Genomic DNA, 12,579 nt, shown 5'->3' on the forward strand with positions numbered 1-12,579 from the left:
GCCAGCACATGGCCCTAATACAAGCCTGCATATTTGATGCCTTCAAAATTTGTCGCCCTAGGCAGTTGCCTATGTTGCCTATGCTTAATCTGGGCCTGAGTGCCATCCTTGCCACTCTCTTCCTTCCAACTCTTTCCCTCTCCCTTCCTCTCTCCATTTTCTTCACAGTAGCCCTGCCCCTTCCCTAAATGCCCTACCTCTGTCACCCATACCCTTTATCTGTCCCCCCACTCATCACTCTTCCTTCTGCCCCATTCCCTATTCTCCCCATGCCCCCATCCCGTCTCCCTTTCTTCTTTTTTCTCCCTCTGCCTCTGTCAACCCCCTTTCTCTCTTGTCTTCCCCCAATCTAGACTAACTCTCAGCAGTAACAGTTATAAAACCTTTATCCCTTCTAGTCACCCCCTAGGTCCCTCTTCCCCATCCCGATCGATGGCAGTAGGAAGATAGTGTTGATCACTCGTGCTGTGTCCTGCTCTTCCTTTTGCTGCCTGGCCTGACTTCTGCAGAAGGCCCAAGGCTCAGACGGGGAGGATATGGCCCAACATGGCCCCTGCTCTTCTCTTCCTGCTGCTGACCAGCATGGGAGGCAGGAGCACATTGGAACATGCTGCTGCTTGCCCGGCCTTAGATCTCCCACAGCACTTCCCCAGGAAGAGCCACATTTAGGGGCTCTTCTCGCAGCTGTAGAATCACGATGCTGCCCTACCCAAATTTGATCAAGTCATGGCCTGAGTGGCCCACCCCATTCCGATACCTATATGTCATCGTATAAATCCATGGCACTCACACATCTTGAATATTCTTTACAGTTCTGATTACCTCCATCTCAAATACAGAGCTACCAAATGACTCAATTCAAGGAGGGAGATTTTTTTTTTTTAATTTGCATTTCACTTGCTTGTGGTATTTGAAGTCCTTGCTTCTATCATTTGAAACCAGTGTTGCAGGTACCAGACTACATCAGGATGGGGTTATCAGAAATCCAGGACTTACCTAACCCCTACCCCTTGAACTGGGTCACTTGGCATGTTGTCAAAAAGGACATAGTTGCCCAGAAAAGATACAGAGAATAGCAACAAAGATGCTAAAGGGTCCAATTCACTTTTTTTTTTTTTACCATAGACATAGGGAGGTTATTTTAAAACACATTTAAGTAGGTATATAGCTATTCTCCAGAAAAATATGACCTGACTGAAAATTTACCTCAAATGTGGCTAAACGTTTACATGGGTTCCATAGCATGCATACTTTTAGTTGCATTAAAAAGAAGCCTTCCTGTAGGTAATGTCCAGTCAGGGGAGGAAAAGCAGTGCATGCATTTTTTATTTTCAGATGTGTGGGACACTATTTTGACCCCCTGCCCCATCCACTACTGCCTGCACAAATATACAAATTTCAAAATAACATAAAATAATTTAAAATAAAATTAAAATACAATAACAAATTTCAAAATGGGGATTTTTTTTTTGCTACACTTAGTACAACTGGCTGTACTAAGCTAGTCAGGGATTCTTTACAGTCATTGGAGAACACCATTTTGTCCTTCCCAATTTCTGTCCTCCTTTTTCAACTTATACAAATAATTATACTTTGCTGGGAAAATTATGTATATAAGTTGAAGATGGATGGAAAATGCGCTCATTTCTGTGTCATGGCTCACATGGAGGTGGGTGGGCAGTTGCGCCATGAAATGGACAGTGTAATCCTTGCTGCTGCACTCCCTGGGGAAATGGGTGAGAGAATGAATGGAAAACCGTTTTTTTAAAGTTAGCAGCAACTGAAGGGGGTGAACAGGAAGAGGAGTCAAGAAAGTGGCATCCTAAATTTCACATGCATACACTCACAGCCTCCTTTTCACACAAAGAGAAAAAAGCCTCCCTCTGTGACACACAGGCACACAAAATCCTCTCACACACATACAAAATTCTCTCTCTCTCAGACACACACACACACACACACACACACTAAGAGAAAAAAGCCTCCCTCTGTGACACACAGGCACACACAAAATTCTCTCTCTCTCACACACACACACACACACACACACACAATTATCTCTCTCTCTCAAACACATGCACACACACACATAGTCTCACTCTTGCCCATATACACAAAAAGCCGCCCCATGTCCCATACACCTACCACCACACCCAGAGCAGTTTTGGAAATTTGCACTAATGTAAAGAACTTCTTGGGAAATATTGTGTATTCACTGGAGTACACCTTTCTAATCTTGTTATACCATAGATACAAAATGGGAAAAATCTTTTAGTGTATCTGGCCCTATGTTTCACAATACAATAACTAGGAGGCACCTAATGAAACCAGCAGGTAGCAGATTTAAAACAAAAGAAAATACTTTCTGCAATGTTAATAACTTTGAGGAAGTCATTGGAAGCAAGTTTGTAAAAAAAAAAAAGGACTAAAGAAATGTATGAAAGAGAGAACAGTAACAGGGTGTGTACCATAACAGTCAGGCATGTCATCCCAGGTTGAGTGCATGCTATACCATGGTTTAGAATAAAAACTAGAGGAGCATGAGAAGGGATGGACCACTCTGCATATGCCCTGCTTCTTCTAAGTACTGGCTGCTTGCCACTGCTTAGAGGAAATGCCATAGGCTGCTTCAGATCAAAAGGTCCATCTGATCCATTGCCACTGTCAGAGCCAGGACAGAAGATCAGATGGACCTTTACTCTGACCCAGTTTGGCAGTTCTTCTGCTATGTTTTACTGGATGTCATAAAATAATGCCTCATACAAACTATTGGGAGCTGGGTATTTGCAGCTTTTATTTTGATGTTTTACATGTTTTTGGAAACAAAACTTGCAAATTGAATTTCTGAGAGCTAAATCTCTCCAGGAAGGTAGCTGACATAGGGTCATTCATCAAAATGCATTATGGCATTAACGCCATAACACATGGCGCAAATGCAATTTTTCCTAGTGGAAGGAGAGAGAAGGAGAGAGAGAGACTCTGGGGAGGGCCTCACAGTGTGCAACTATTTATATATTTCTATAGGAAGGCCATCTAATAGGTCAAGGTGAGGTGTTGGTGGTGCTTTAGGGTTTAGGGGCCACTTTCTCATGTAGAGTGAGACGTATGAACAGCACAGTACACCTTGGTGAAGATTTCTCATCATTTGGAGTGAGGAAAGTCTCACAAAGATGAAATTATGTACTATATTATCTAATATATGACGTCAAATTTTCACCAAGGTGTACTGTGCTATTCATGCGTCTCACTCTACATGAGAAAGTGTCCCTTAAACCCTAAAGCACCACCAACACCTCACCTTGACCTACTAGATGGCCCTCCTATAGAGATATAAATAGTTATACATTGTAAGACCCTTCCCAGAGTCTCTCTCCCTCCCCAGCACAAGATGCAAAAAATAGGAACTATCGCAGGGAGCAATAAGTTCTAAAATTTTCCTAAACATGCCCCTTTTTCTTAATGCAGGCGTTATCACTGCATTAATAATGCATTTTGATGAATCTAGGGTTTAATTTGCAGTAGAAAAAACAACAGAGGTTGATGGCTGCTTATAGATAAATAGATTTATTGGAGTATAAGCCTTTGCAGACAAGAGTCCATTAAATCAGGGGCACCAGCCTCTGTGTCGTTTTTCTGTCTGAAAAAAAAAAAAAAGAGAAACCTGGAAGAGGTTTGCCCGATTTGAACATTGACATCTTAAGCCCTGCTTTTATGAAGCACACAAAAGACACTGCTACAGTCTTCAAATTTTTCCTCCATAAAATCAGGATTTAAATTTATTCTAGCAGCATCAAAACTCTATCCCTACTGAACATCTTCCTTTGAGCTCCATGGACCTGATTTTCTTTTTCCATAGAAAGGAGGAAAGAAAACCCTCAGTAAATCAGGCCCCAGGTGAGTGCTGAGACTAAATAACAACCACAAACAAATGTTTGTCTTTTCGCAAGGAGTCAAAATTGCCTTTCACAGCCAAACTGCCGCGTTGAGACTTTGAGGTCTTTTATCTCAGAATACCCCAAACAATATTGGTGAAGAGTGTAACTACAGCAAAATACCTCCTGCTTCTTATCTTCAATACATCTGGGGAAAACTATCCCCTTTCATCTGGAAATCCCTCCTCTGAGCTGCTAGATCTTTTAAAGGACTAGATGTTTTCATTTGCATATTATAAGCCATATTTGATTAATTAAGTTAAAAAAATAAATCCTAACGTAGTGCTACAGAGTATGCAAAAATATTTAATTGTAAATAAGCAAATGTTACAGACAGCTATTCACAGATTCGATCTTCATCCGCCAGCATCCTTTTTGTTCTAAGCATTTTCAGTAATTCACTTGAGGATAAAGAAAAAGCTTTAGAAACCTTTTAAGCCCATTGAATTGTTTTGTAATAACGGGTAAATGGCTCTGCCTATCATTTCACTGTTTACAGCATCGCGACTAAACGGCACCAAAAGCCTGCGCTCCGGGACTCCAGTATCGCTGCGGCGCGGCCCCTAGATGGCGCTCTCGTAACAACAGAAGGCCGCGGCGGCTCGGTGGCGCTTCTCTGCCCCTCTTGCTCGCCCCCTACAGGCGGCCGGCCGCCAGCGCACCTCCTCCTTCCTCAACTCTCTTCCCAACCAGCTCCTCGCAATACCTTTTAACGGCCCCCACGTGACCCGCCGGCAGCCAACCGGCGGCGAGAGGCCGAGCTGTCCCTGCGGCCGCCATTAAAGAAAGGAATCCGTGAATTCAAATGAGAGGAAAATACCCGAAAAAACCCGGACGGGAGACGCGGCGGCGGCGACAGTGAGGGCGGAGCGCGCGCGCCAGGGCTCGGGAGGAGATGCCCGAGGCCTGCGGAGCGCGGAAGGGCGGCAGCGGCCGAGGTGGCGCGGGCCGGCGGGCGGAGGAGCAGCAGCAGCGGCGGCGGCGGCGGTAGCGGCTCTGAGGGGAGCGGGGCCCGGGATTTTACCGAGAGACTCCGACACGGACATCGCCGGGCGCCTCGCCCCTCCTCCTCCTCCCACTCTTAGTGTTTTGTTAAACTGTTTTTGTTCTTTTTTAAGAAATAAATCCGAGAGGGAGAGGGCAGGCCACCCCACCCCCGTCGCCAGCAACTTCTTTTAAAATCTTTTTAATCTATTGTCCCGGGCCCTCGCCTGCCTCCGCCTGGGGATGTGATGTGAAGCCCGGGCTCCGTGCGGCCCCCTCGCCCCTGCCTCGGCCGGCTCCTTTCTTTTCTTCTTCGGGACTGGGATAATGGCGTGCTGGCCCGGGCTGTGAGGATGAGTTCATGCTTCGTGCCGAACGGGGCCAGCCTGGAAGATTGCCATTCCAATCTCTTCTGTCTGGTAAGTCAGTAGGACCCCCCCCCTCCCCAAAAAATCCCTTTCCCCCCCCCCCAAATAACAAGGAAACCCCAACAAGAAACTAAAAGGGGGGGCGACAGGCAGAAGCAGCCATTTTCTCCACCGTGGCCTTGCCAGGGCCTTCAAGCCTGAGTTATTTTTATTGTATTTTTTTAAATATTTTTTTTGGGGGGGGGAGAGGGACGGGATAGGACATCCCAGCTCCTCCCCCCCCCACCAAGAAACCCAAGAACTTTTGCCCAGCCTGCCGCCACCGCCACTCTGAGTCCCTCCCCCCCCCCATCCCTTGCTCTGACAATTTAAGTACTTTGATAGGTAAACGCGGATACATTTTTAGAAGAATTCCCGAGTGGGTCCATGTTTTTGTCTTACTGGAGACCTTGCACCATCTTTAGTGGGTGGTTATAGGATGTTGACCCTTTTATTCAATGTGTGTGTTAAGCCCAATGGATAGGATCTGTTTTACTGTCGCAAAACTCATATGCATGTTAGCTTTATTTTTCCAGTGTGGGTTGTTGGAAAGATGTGGACATGGCTAGAAAGTGGATGTGCTGAGTTTGAAGTTGGTGGGGCAGGCCTGGACTTTAAGGATGTGATGAACTAAATTCTGTTTGCTGGAGCATTGTGAAAAGATGAGACTCTAGCAACTGTTGCAGCTTCTTTTTAACCTTGGGTGCCCAAAACAAAAGGAAAAACTTCCAAAGAAGCTGTCATTGTATGTTTAGTATGAAGATTTTTTTTTTTTTTTACACTTTGTGCAGGCAGTGATTCAGGAAGCTGGGATGGGATATATGAAATGTTGTAGAAAATCTGTTGTCAAATGTAACCTCTATCCTACTGAAGTGGAGTTTGATTAATGAGGGGAAGACATTGTCTCTCTTCAGGCTTTCCCCTGCTATATCCTTTGAAGGCAGGCTGAAGAGGTGGTGGAATTCCAGTTGTTACTAAGTGATCACAGTGTTAAACCTTGAAATCTTTCTATTGTTGCTTTCCAAGCAGTTCTGGTTGTGGAATGTTCTCCCAGACAGCTCATCTTTCTAACCAGAAACCTGTAGAATAAATAGTTGTTTTTCCCCACCTTTAGCTGTCAGAGTGGAGGAGCACTTTCAGTTTTAGGCCTTAGACTCTCGCTTGCAGGGGAGTACTATATGACTTTGGAATTCTTTTGCTTGTTAAAGGAGCAGTATTCATGTGCAGTTTTGTGTTCAGCATAAAAAAGATTGTTTAAAGTGATATGGATGTATTTTCAAGTTTGAGGCAAAATAAAAAGCTGGTAGTTAATAAAATGGTAATTTATTTGGTTTAAGTAATAGAGGTGAATAGTGTCTTTTTTTGTTCTTTTTTACCTCATTTGATGAACTGTGAACTATCACAGTACTGTATATAAATGGAAGTTTGACTATACATTTAGAACAAATCTGGACAAAACTGCGGTTCTATGCTTCTCAGTGTTATCCCCTATTTAGTCTCGCCTTTGTTTTTTCTTTTCCTTTTTCCATTATGGACTTTGGTTTCTCTCTCCCCCCCCCCCCCCTTGTAATTCTGTCTTTAGCTTTGTGTTCAATCTTTCAAACCTCCTCTTTCCATTGTTAGATCTTACTGTGATGACAGTCAGACAATTGGTGAAAACCTGTGGCGTTTCCATTACCAACTTCATAGCCTCTTGTTCATTTCTTCCTCTCTTTTTTCAAACTTCAGTGCTTCCAGTTATATTTGTACACTTAGGCCTAGATAGGTCTTCCCAAACTTGTCCTGGGGATCCCATAGCCAGTCAGGCTTTCAGGATATCCATAATGAATATACATGAGATAAATTTGCCCATAATGGAGACTCTTATGCAAATTTCTCATGCATATTTATTGTGAATATCCTGAAAACCTGACTGACTAGGGGGTCTACAGGGCAGGTTTGGGAAGGTCTGGAATAGACTGTTCTTTTAATGGCCTAATTCCTATACGCTTCCTTCCCAGCTAATTCTGTACTGTGCTGTTTACTTTATAACGCTAAAATTCTCATGCTTCTCTTGTCTGGTACTTACTTCATTGGTTGCCTCTTCTTACTTGCTGTCAGTTTAAACCATTCTGATTTAATATTTTGTAAAACTTTTCCCTGTTATTCCTTTTCTCCATTCTGATCATTTTTTGTCAGTCATTCTGTACCATCCTCTCTTCTCCTCTTTCAGGCAGATTCAAATTTTTTAGTACTCTTAACTTTGCCTTTGTGTTTACACTACTTTCTTAGTCTTCACATCACTGCTCCCACTATCTCCACCTGGTATATCCCATGCCATCCTATTAACTAGATTATTTGGCTTCTTAGGTTTGTCAACTCTGTTGTGTGTATGACCTATGTACTTTTGCATTTGGTATTGTAGCATTGTGCACCATAGACTAAGGCAGAGTTTGGCAACTCCAGTCCTAGAATACTGTAAACATGTCTGGTTTTCAGGATATCCATAAGGAATAATGCATAAAATATATTTGCATGCACTCTCATATGCAATTCATGCAGATTTATTGTGGCTATCCTGAAAACGAAATATGTTTGTAGCACTTGGACTGGAGTTGGCCATCCCTAGTTTAAGGCATTATACAAACCAATACAAAATAAACTAAGTTTTCTTTTTGTTTTCTTTTCAGGCTGATTTAACTGGGATTAAATGGAAGCGATATGTATGGCAGGGTCCAACGTCTGCCCCCATTCTCTCTCCAGTGACAGAAGAGGACCCCATCCTGAGCAGCTTCAGTTGCTGTCTAAAGGCAGATGTACTGAGTGTTTGGCAGCGGGATCAGAGGCCTGGGCGCAGGGAGCTGTGGATATTCTGGTGGGGAGAGGACCCTAACTTTGCTGATCTGATTCATCATGATTTATTGGGTAAGAAATGGTGAAATTGTACGTTATTTTCAGTGTAGTAAGCAGTCGCTTTGTTTTCTTTTTGTAATAATTAAACATACAGCCAACTCAAAAAGGTAACCTTGTGTGTCCAATCCAGGGACTTAACTTTCATTCTTGTTGTTTCTTGGTTCCCTTTGTAGCTGTTTTCCATTCCTCAGCAGAGCTCTAATCCATAATGTCATAATGGTATCATAGCATTGCCACTTTTATAGAGTCAATTTTATAATTTTGTTACCTTTGGAATATCTAGAGGAGGTGATCTCCCCAGATTCCAAAAAAAGTTCTGTATTTCTTTGATCTCATTTAAGAACATGGCAGGAAAACATGAACTCTGGTGAAGAGGTCCAGAAACAGTCCTCCAAATATCCCGAAAGAGCTGCGAGCCTGACTATGAAAATTAACACCATCAGCAGCCAAAATGGTGTAGGTAACAGGAAGCTGGTTCCATACACTGGTGGTGTCAGCATCCTGCCAACTCTTAAGTATCAGAGCTTGGAATCTCAAATTGAAAGAGGAATTCTTTCACTGTTTGGGAACCTTCATGAGCATGTTCTGTAAGTGCCTCAAAAAGACATTTTTAAGAAATACATTTTTAAGACTTCTGTTTAACCTCAGTCTTGAGTTGAATCTCCGAATGTTTCTAATTATAGTATGCATTGGTTTTTACATTCTTTCAACTAATTTACATTTTTTTATTTTTACCTGGTTATCCTTACTTAGCAGTTGGACTTCCTTCTATGTTTCTTGGATGTTCTGTGTTGTTTCTCTGACAAGAAGATGCAATGGAACTGTTCACATGACTGTCTCTGTTTTTTTTTTGTTGATATGAGGGTTGTTTTTTGAGCTTTTAGGGAGACATTCTAAGCATGTGTGTGGTGCTCTTCTGCATGCTACTTGACCTTCAGGTGCTCATTTTTAAATAGTTTTTTGTTGATAAAGAGGGTGTTCTCCATACCAATCCACTGTGTCTTTTTCACCTAGGGATATTTTTTTGATGTGAATACTAGCCAGTTTTCAGCTAAGCTCTTTTTTTTTTTCCTGAGTAGCACCCTGGTTAGCGGTTTCAGCATTTTCTAAGTTTTTAGTTTTTCTTCAGCACTTCTGCTCTCCATAACTAAGTGGCCGCTATTCTTCCCCACACGAATCTGTTTGGTATAAGTGGTCCATCCAGAAGGATTTTCTCTCCTTACTGCATCTTTACTCTGAAGATTTCTTTTATTTTTTGATCAATTTGCCTCCTCATACCTGGGAAGCCAGCTACTTCTTGAAGTGCTTGCAGTGTATATTCTTCATGTATCATCAAATGGCAGACTGGGTGGAGGTTAAGTCATCTTTGTGCAGCATTTGTGTCAGGATGTTACTGAGAGCAGTTCAGGCTGATCAGGAGATTGCTCCTATCGGTCTAGTATGAATAAGTTCAGTTTAGTCCAGGAAGCTGACTAAAGTCTTATGGAAGCAGTCTTTAACTGATTTGATGCCTTGAACCAAAGACCTCCCCATGCTTGAATCACCATAAGGGCTTGAAAGATTCTTCTTGAGTTGAAGTGGTCAAGTGCTGAGCCTCCAGATAAGGTGTTGGTATACCTTGTTAATGCATGGCTCCAAGAGCTTTGATGTAGCTGAGATTGCCCATGCTCTGAAGTGGCTTGTCATGGAAGAATCCAGTCATGCCAGTCTTCCATTTTGAGGCTGAACTGTCTCCTAAAGGCCATCCACTAGGCTTCAAACATTATCTCTGCACAGTATTTGAAGATGTATAGTCCTATGAGGTATAATACAGTCTTGTATGTACCAATGTATCAACTGGAGATAGACAAGATGGTCACAGATGTGTTCAGTCTGCACTTCAGATATATTGAGTTGCATGTTTGGGGATTTCAACTGTGGGCATGTTGATGCGGGTTAGGTTCTCCCATGCTAACTGTGCCAAAAGTGGTGTTCACCTCCTTGTGGCGGGATGTCACACAATCGACCACTTCTGTTATGTTTTCTATTAAACTTGTGCTTTTGGCACTTGCTGTGCCTGGAATGGTACATTCTCAAACTCATAAGCATTTAGACGAGTCAGAGACTGAGATCACAGAGCCTGTCTCATGTGTTAAGAGCACGTCTGAAGAGGACTCCTTGCCAGGCCATCATTCAGAGCCCTCTCTGCAACTGGCAAGAATTGTTCCTATCCCCGAGAAAATCTTTTATCTTAACCTTCAGCATTCTTAGTACAAACTTCTCATTTGATTCACAAGTTTCAGGAGCAGTCAGGGCCGCTTTACTCAATTTTTTGAAGTACCTAAGAACATAATTACCATACTGGGTCTGACTGAGGGTCCATCAAACCCAGTATCCTGCTTCTAGCAGAGGCTAGTCTAGGTTACAAGTGCCTGGCAAGATCCCAAAAAGTAAATGGATCCCATGCTTCTATAGCATAGTGATAAGTAGTGGCTGTTCCCTTAGTCTGTTTGGTTAATAACAGTTTATGGACTTCTCCAGAAACTTGTTCAAACCTTCCTTTTTTTTTTAAACTCAGGTATATTAACTACCTTAACCACATCCTCAGGCAATGAATTCCTGAGCTTAATTATACATAGAGTGAAATAATTTTCTCCAATTTGTTTTGAATGTGTAACTTCATGAAGTGTTCCCTAGTCTTTGTATTTTTTGAAAGCGTAAATAACACTGATACACACATTTTTAGAAGTCATCTGCTTCAGCGATAAAATGTGCCATTTATTATTGATGTTGATGAACTGAATTCAAATATGACAATTAAACCAGCTGATTGGCTACCGTTTCTATGATTAAGTTTTTACATTTTTATGTCTGTTGCGTAGATAGCTTTAATCATAAATTGTAAACTTAGGTCTTTTAGTATATTTATGGTTGCATAATATTTCACTTGTCCTGTTTATGTAACACTTTAAAAACTAAATCGGCAAAAGGATTACAGAAATAGTTTTTGGCCTTTTTTTAATAGTAAATTTTATGTATGTATACGTACATAATTTAATCCTTATTCAGTGGTTACTCTGCTCTTCTTGGCTTGTCTCTTGTATTCATTAAATGAAATATCTCTCGTCACTGGCGAGCAATAGTCTGCAAGCATTGACGGGCTCCATTTGCCCTGATGCCATTTTTCCATTGTTGCAGTGTCCTGGTGAAATTGCTTGCTATGCTCATTGCTCTGCAGTTTGGTGGGAAAAAAATGTAGATAAGAGTACAAACTGATTAAAAGACAGGAAACAGAGGGTGGAATTAAATGGGTCAACTTTCTCAGTGGAAAAGGGTAAACGGTGGAGTGCCTCAGGGACCTGTACTTGGACTGGTGCTTTTCAGTATATTTATAAATTATCTGGAAAGGAATACAATGAGTGAGGTGATCAAGTCTGCAGATGATACAAAATTATTCAGAGTAGTTAAATCACAAGCAGATTGTGATTAATAGCAGGAGTATCTTGCAAGACTGGGTATCCAAATGGCAGATGAAATTTAATGTGGATAAGTGCAAGGTGATGCATATAGGGAAAAATAATCCATGTTCTAGTTACATGATGTTAGGTTCCATATTAGGAGTTAACACCCAGGAAAAAGATGGCATCATAATGGATAAATTCAAGCACAAAGAACCACAGCTCTTGTTTTATGTATCAAACTATAAGCAATCAAAAAAACAAGATATCCAAACTTTATCCACTTGTGCTGTTATCAACACAAAATTTTATCCAATAATTTATGAAAATTATTCAAAAATTATTGGATAAAATTTTGTGTTGATAACAGCACAAGTGGATAAAGTTTGGATATCTTGTTTTTTTGATTGCTTATAATATCATAATGGATAATACATTGAAATCGTTGGCCCAGTGTGCTGTGGCAGTCAAAAAAGCAAACCATGTTAGGAATTATTAGGAAGGGAATGGTGAATAAACGGAAAATGTCATAATGCCTCTGTATCGCTCCACGGTGAGACTGCACCTTGAGTACTGTGTACAATTCTCGTCGTTGCATCTCAAAAAAAAAATAGTTGCACTAGAAGAAAGGTACAGAGAAGGGTGACCAAAATGATAACGGGGATGGAACAGCTGCATTATGAGGAAAGGCTAAAGAGGTTGGGGCTGTTCAACTTGGAGAAGAGATGGGTGGGGGGATATGATAGTCTTTAAAATCACGAGAGGTCTAGAATTGTTAAATGTGAATCTGTTATTTACTCTTTTGGATAATAGAAGGACTAGGGGGCATTCCATGAAGTTAGCAAGTAGCACATTTAAAACTAATCAGAGAATATTTTTTTCACTGAATACACATTTATGCTCTGGAATTTTTTGCCAGAGGATGTG

At 41.7% G+C, this 12,579-nt stretch overlaps 1 protein-coding gene across 1 annotated transcript in view; it reads left to right on the plus strand.

Moving 5' to 3' along the window:
- The first annotated feature begins 4,675 nt into the window (after positions 1-4,675).
- The window catches only part of MED13 (mediator complex subunit 13), a 303,754-nt gene continuing 295,850 nt past the window's right edge, over positions 4,676-12,579 (plus strand). Inside the window, exons 1-2 of the mRNA XM_029611551.1 lie at positions 4,676-5,335; positions 7,993-8,227. Of these exons, the coding sequence (XP_029467411.1) occupies positions 5,270-5,335; positions 7,993-8,227 (301 nt within the window). The 5' untranslated portion in view covers positions 4,676-5,269. The remainder of the gene's footprint in view (positions 5,336-7,992; positions 8,228-12,579) is intronic.

This window comes from Rhinatrema bivittatum, chromosome 8, assembly GCF_901001135.1.
Source record: "Rhinatrema bivittatum chromosome 8, aRhiBiv1.1, whole genome shotgun sequence".
In the NCBI taxonomy this organism is placed as follows: Eukaryota; Metazoa; Chordata; class Amphibia; order Gymnophiona; family Rhinatrematidae; genus Rhinatrema; species Rhinatrema bivittatum.